The sequence below is a fragment of the Egretta garzetta genome, unplaced genomic scaffold (genome assembly GCF_000687185.1).
Source record: "Egretta garzetta isolate BGI_Z169 unplaced genomic scaffold, ASM68718v1 scaffold69, whole genome shotgun sequence".
Classification (NCBI taxonomy): domain Eukaryota; kingdom Metazoa; phylum Chordata; class Aves; order Pelecaniformes; family Ardeidae; genus Egretta; species Egretta garzetta.
The window spans coordinates 764132-770954 of NW_009260790.1; the positions used below are offsets into that span (position 1 = coordinate 764132).

The 6823-nt window shown below is 54.8% G+C and overlaps 1 protein-coding gene across 1 annotated transcript in view; it reads right to left on the reverse strand.

Annotated features, from left to right (window-relative positions):
* The window catches only part of CASZ1 (castor zinc finger 1), a 49742-nt gene extending 47970 nt beyond the window's left edge, over window positions 1-1772 (reverse strand). Inside the window, exons 1-2 of the mRNA XM_035901847.1 lie at window positions 1769-1772; window positions 659-1225 (exon numbers count right to left, since the gene is read on the reverse strand). Of these exons, the coding sequence (XP_035757740.1) occupies window positions 659-1225; window positions 1769-1772 (571 nt within the window). The remainder of the gene's footprint in view (window positions 1-658; window positions 1226-1768) is intronic.
* Window positions 1773-6823: the final 5051 nt, after the last annotated feature.

A 6823-nucleotide genomic window follows, 5' to 3' on the forward strand; every position in this document is an offset into this window, starting at 1 on the left:
GGGCGTGGCCAGCGCCGCCGCGGGCCGCCAGACTGCAAGCGTGCACCGGGTTGAAATGCGCGATGTGTTCCCGGCTTTCTCCCTCCAGCCCTGGGCTCCCGTGGTCAGCTCTGATCTCGGGGTTAATTACCATTGCGTAAAATGCAACATGTGGGCATGAGTGTGTTTACACAGCCCTGCTTGCAGCACGATGCACCGCAATGCACTGCTCAGCGTGTGTGAATATGCTGCAGGATCCTCCTGGGATTTGCCACAAGGGCACATTCTGCTTTCCCCCCACACCCCCCCAGGAGGAAATGCATGACCAGGAAATCAGCCCACCCCACAGCTACCTCCATCTGCACGGTGTGGAGGAGTGGACTGGGGGGAGGTCTACCCTACCAAGGGATCTATGGTCTGCAAAGAGCCATCCAGCCACATCCAGCCCAACAAACACCTCTCTTGGGAAGAGGAAGGTTGAAGCAGAGGCAAATTCAGCACAGTCCCAAGAACAAAATGTCAGGCCTCTGCAAGGGGACTGGGGCTTTCACCCTCCTCCTTGGCTGCCAGATGCAGGCAGTATCTGGCATGGGCACACAGCAAGAGTTTCGGCTGTCCCACAAAAAATGCAACCACGGAGCTGCCCCGTGCAGGGAGGTGGAGGGGGCAGAGGGCTTACCTGAGGTGGTTCCTCCCCCCAGCTTGGAGCCTGTCTCGCCACTGGAGGACCGGTAGGCATCGTCCTTCGAGGCCGGCCCGTCTGAATCCCTGTCATCCATGAAGTTGCCATCCTGCGAGCCCCTCAGAGCGTCCGCCTCGTCCCCGTTATCTTCCTCGTCACTGCAGCCCTTGGGCTGCACCATGTAAACCCCTTCAGGGGGCACCTCCGCGCTCTCGGCGCCCTTACATTCCTTGCCCTCCGCTCGCCCCAGCAAGGGCTCCTCGTTGTATTCCCCATTCACCCACTTCTCAATCACCTCCCTCCTTTTGTCCTCCTCGATCTTCTGCACACGGCTGAGTCCATCTGAAAACTCTGTCCCCAGCTCCTTGGTCCCAGGCTGAGGCAGGTCCTTGCCGCTCTCCCGCTGCGGCCCCTTGTCCGCTCGCGCCTGTTCGGTTCCCCCGTGGTCGAAGACGACCTGGCGGCTCAGCTTGGCACAGATTGCATTTAGCTTCAGGCCGCCTTTGCGCTTGGCAGCCATTGTGGGTTTTCCTGAGGTTGCGTCAGTGCATATAGTTCTTTCAGCTGGAAAGAGAGAGGGGAAAGAAACAAGGAAGGGCGTTAGTGGGATCAGACAACTTGAACCCCAACAGCAAATGGCTGGTCCCAACCCAATGGGCCTTTAGGCATGGCCAGTGTCATCCTCTGCAAGGTGGGACTGCCATCTGTTTCCTAAACTATAAGTGGAAGCCCAGCCAGGAGAGCCTGGTGAGATGCACGCTCTGAACCTGCTAGTACCAAAGGGTGCCACTGGGCTCAAGAAAGAGGCACGTATTTATGCTGCGATTGAACTGGGCTCAAAAGGCCCCAGACATCTCAGGCAGGTGAACATGGTATGGACCAGTCTTTGCTCCCAGCTCAGGCAGGATATGAAGTCTGTTAAAAGCCTGACTTGCACTCTCCTTCAGACTGCAGTACTACCTACTTTTAGGTCCCCAGCTCCATCCCAGATGTGTTGGCTGCCAAAACCACACCAGCCAGTAACTGCACCCAAGCACCTGCAGCAGGGAGAACAGCTTCCCAAGCCTAACCCTAGGGATGGTGAGGAATTCACTTAATGGGGTTTACGCATCGTGTCAGAGAAGAGAACCAGCATGGACCAGAAAGAACCAGTAGAGAGGACAGGAGTCCTGGCAAGTGCACCAGACTGGTGTGTGGCAGCTGTATGGGAGAAAATTGCCTTGGGTTGGTATCAGTTGATCAGGCCCCTTCGTCTGCTGGCTTGCTCGCTCGCTCTCGCACACACAGGAAATTCTGCTCTCACACTTCCCAGCACAATCAGCTAATTAGTGTGGGTTTGTTATTTTAATGTAGTTTATTCATATGTGACAGCTAGTAAAGGAGGGGTAAGAGAAAGTGGGGGGAGAAAGGAAGAACGTAAGGTCTTAACTTCAAGGTCACAGAGAATCTTGAACTAAATGGTCCTTATCACAGAGTCACTTGCATAATTATTGCACCAACAATTAACAAGATTCAATCACAAATAAAAGCAAAAACTGATTCTAAGGCAGCTGAACTGTCTCATTTCCCTCTTTATTTATTAAATACTGCTGAGAGACACCCAGACTAAGAAGGGTTAAAGGTCCCAAGGCAAGAAATGTGCACACAGCCTGGCTCTTCCCCCAGCGTTCAGTGCTGAGGCAGACCCTGCTCTGCGTCCCAGGGCTCATGAAGAGCATCCAGTAAAACGCCTGCAGGACGTCTCGTGGACTTTATGTTGTGCTGAAAGAGGGGCCCATCACACGGAGAGCCAACAGAAACCGTCTCCAGACCTCGAATAGTGAGCACAGGTTCCTCCGTTGCACGGGAGTCCCTCGCAGCAGCTCAGCCCACACCTCCCTGTCACCAGCACAGAGGTGCTGCTCCACAGAAGCACAGTGAGATTAATCAGACCCCCTACGATGCATCCAGAAGCCATCGTGACAGCCCCTAATCCCATAACATGACAGGCCAGTAGAAACAGACTGAAACTTTAGACCTGCTGTCCAAGAGCCAGAGAGTGGCTGCTTAGCGTAAACTCCTGACAGCTTCAGACATGCTTCCCCGTCAAGGACTGCAAGAAAAATACCCCACCGACAAATATATCAGCCCCACACACAAAGGGAGGCAAAATGTACTCCTCCACTTTCCAAACGCACACACCCCCCCCAGCACTAACACCTACGTGCAATCATGCTTTCACGAAGGGAAAGCACACGTTGCCCCCAAACACATACCTCCCCATCTAGAAATTATAGCTGTTCAAGAGCTGTATGTATGCGCTGGCATGCTCCATAAATGTAGTCATACACATAGGGGTTAAAAAGCCCCATCTCCCCAAAATACATTCCCATACATTTCCCCACGCATTTCCCTTTCACACATTCCCTAACACACGCATACAGTCCTCACGCATACAGATGGGCACAGGCAGACGCCCATGAAGCTGCAAAAGTCTCTGTGTGCTGGCACCTTCCCTTCCCATCACATTCCCACTCTATTTAGGGCAGAAAGTGAAGGCCAATCCTACGCGCAACTGGTACTACAGAGGGAATCTCAGGAGGCTGCCGTGAGCTCCAACTGGAGCCTGGCCAGGACACCTACAGCTCACGCCTGTATGCTCGGGCAAAGGGCCAGCGCAGCCTCGATGGCTGCAGGTGGTTAGGACGGTGCCTCTCGCGTGGTACAGGGCCTGCCCAGGGCTGGGGCACTGGGTCAGCACTGAATCACCAGTGCCGCTCTCCCAAACGCTGCCTGGTGATTCCCCATCCATGTTCTCACGATACCCAGCCCTGCTTAACTGGTGAGATCAGCACTGCCCGCAGCTGGAGATAACTGGGAGGCAGACACACGGCAGCCCAAATCCCCGCTGCCCTCCCTGTTTCTGCAATGAGGGCAGGTCCCATTATTCTGGTCTGGAGGTGAGCAGCCAAGTGCGTGCACCAGCCGGCAAATGAATATATAAATATTTATTCAAAGGAAGAGAGGAACAGACGTTCCTGAGGCTGCACTTGCTGCGTACGCAGCAACTCCAGGGAGCCTGCAACTTGTCTTCCGTTCCTGTTCCTGCCTCCTTCCATCTCACACACCCTGGCTTTGCCCCCCTGCCTCCCCAGCTTCTGCCCCCCAGCTCCTGCCCTTCCCCTCTGCATCCTTCCTGCCCCTTCTCCTTGTGGTTGGGATTGCTCTTGAGCACAGCAATGCTGCTCTTTAGCATTTTGAGAATCTTGTTTAAGTGGAAAATAAAGCAAGTTCTGAAAATGTCCCTTTCCCCTGATCTAATAAAACTAACTCTCCCAGAGACCTTCCTGAGATGGAATTTGCCCTGTAGTACCAGGACTCTTACATAGCTCCATCCCATCTATGCACGTATCGCCACAGGAAATCAGAATTCCCAGCTTCTTCTGCCAGTCTTGCAATCAACTCTTTGCAAGCCTGGACACATCATTTTATCTTTCCATTGCCTTATTTCCTTGACTATGGAACAGAGGGCCATTACCTATACCAACATTTCTATTCTCCTCTTTCAGCCTGCTGATTTCAGAAGGAGAAGGGAAACCCTTTCTACAAAGAAACGCTGAAGATGGCCAACAGGACGGAGGGGACCAGAGCATCCATGTTTCGTTCACTCGGGCAGAGGGAGAGGAATTGATCTGCTGAATGAGGGACCCTCGTATCTGCCCAAGGTTGGAACTGCCAGGCACAGAGGGACCCCTAAAGCCAGGCAGAGGCTCCCTCCCCCCAGGCTGAGCTCCCCACCCCAAATTACCCTGCGTCTCCATTGCACTGTTTAAAGATTCCAGGCTAAGTAAACATCCCCCTTCATTTTCTTCGTCTAAATAGGAATGTTTTGATTTCACATCAATCTGAGGAAGCCGTTTATAACCTGAGCCTGTCACAGGGACTTTTCATCTCTGCCCAGGACAAACTCTCCCACATGCTCTATTTACACTGAGCGCTTCCTCTGAAAACAATGCCACCAGGAGTTTACACCACTTGCCCCCACCCCACACCCTGCAAGGAGACACCGGCTCCCTCCGCTCTGCACCCAGCCCCGTGGCATCTTGAGAACAAACCTCCCTTTGAGGAAAAGGTACAGCTTGCCGCAACCAGGCCTGCCAAGGATGAGGACAAAACGCACCTCACCATTTTGCTGCCCTCTCACCCCTTGAACTTGCTGCCAACAAGCCCAGGTTGATGCTCCCTCCTTCCCCTGGTCCCCATGTGCTGCCAGCAGCTCGCATGCAGCCCCAGGCCCTCTCCCTCCACGCAGTCCCCAAAGTGGCCCTTTCTCCCCAATGAACTCCTCTGTGGGGGGTGGCCATGGTGGGCACGGCTTAGCTCTGCCTCGCCAAGGCAGAAGGGGGGCTACAGGGGGCACACAGGAACTAAAAGCTTTGCAGCATGGCCAGAAATAGGGCATCCCAGCCGAGGGGCAAACTGTGCCGCAAAGAGAAGGTCTGGCTTTGCAGGGAAAGGAAAAGAGAGACAAAGTCTGGCTTTGGCTTGGGGTCAATGAAGAAACGCACCCTGGTAGAGGGTCCTGGCTGTGTAAAAGGGGTGTTTGGGAGCTGGATGAACCAGCTGGCGTGGGTGGAGGAGAAGGGGCTCCGGCTGTGCGGCAGGAGCTTACTGGTGTGGGAATAGCCAGGGATGCTGAGGGGACCCTGCCGGATGGGACAGGGGCTGAGGAGGGGCAGGAGAGGAGGGGCAGGAGGGCCCATGCTGTGGGGAGAGGGGTGCTGGCTGGGGAGGGACGGCACGCTGTCACTTCAGAGGGCCGGGTACGTCGAACAGATGGAGCTTTCATATTCCTATTGAAGAGTTTTAAGCCCAGCTGAGCAGCTCCGTTCAAGAGGGAGGTCCCAGTGCCAGCTTTCCAGGAGCTGCAAGCTCTCATTCGATTAATTATTAACAGCATTATTTGGGGCGGGGAGGGGGAGGGAAGGAGGGCCAACATGCTGCACAGTCCTTTTATTTTTTAACCACTGTGGTGCAAGCTTGGCTGGAGAGACTCCAGTCTGCCCAGGAGCCCCAAACAGGGAAGGCAGCATGGCTCGCTGGGATGGGAGGGTGAGGATGCTGCACACAGGAGCCTCTTCACACTTGAGCTGTCCCTAAGATGGAGCCAAACCTTCACAGCAGAAGGCCGCTGGGGCATCAGGAACATGCTTCCCCAGAGCAATGCCCTGCTAGTGCCCAGCCACACGCCAGGAGGAGGAAGGGAAGGCAGCCAAATGCTCAGCCCCTTCCAGAAAACATTTCCCCTCCAGCATGACGACTCGTGCATTATCCCAGGCAGGGCCAGGGCAAAGGCAGCAACAGCCCAGGCATGGCCTACAATGTGTGAGAGTGGATTTAGTGTGTATATTTTCCCCTCTTCAGTTTATCAATAAAACATTTTATTGCTTTTAGCCCAGGAAATGACCTTGGATTAGTGGATGCTGTCTCTTCTGGCTGACCTTGGGGAGTTCACAAAGGCTCTTTAGCAACCTCCTCTGCCCTGCGAGCATGGATCCCGCCTGTGCGTGCCTGCGTGAAGCCGGGGAAAGCCCTCGGTGCCAAAGTCGGACCTGACAGGCTCCAGCTCAGCACTGGGCAGGGAGGAGAAGGAGAATCAAAGACGTGGGAGGAGAAACGAAGCGAGCAGCCAGGGCGTCCTTACGGAAGCGCTGCCAGCTACACTCCCTGCTTTCCCATAGCCGTGAGGGCTCTCCCTACACACCCCATCCATAAACCACGGAGGAGAAGCTGGGGACTCTGCTCTGGTCCCCATGGCAAGTGCTTGTCGGAGTGTTGCATTCAGCACTGTTTGACCTTCTCCTGCCTGCCACACTGGGATCTCCACCTGCACAAGAGGCCACTTTTCTCCCTATTTCTACCCTGGTGCAAAGGGGCAGAGAACCAGTCCCAGTTCCCTTCAGCAAGCCTGTCCTGCTTCCCTTTGCTCAACCTTCTCAGCTACAGTTAAGCTGTAATTTGCTGGTGGCAGTGAGGGGCAGTGTACAGAAACCAGCACTGGGCAGTGAGTGACAGAAGACATGCTGAGAGCAAGGGGAAGCTACGGGGCTCCGGAGATGCTGGTGCCCTGCACTGGGGCTGCCAGCCAGCTGGGCTGCTCCTGTTTCCCACCCAGCCACTTGG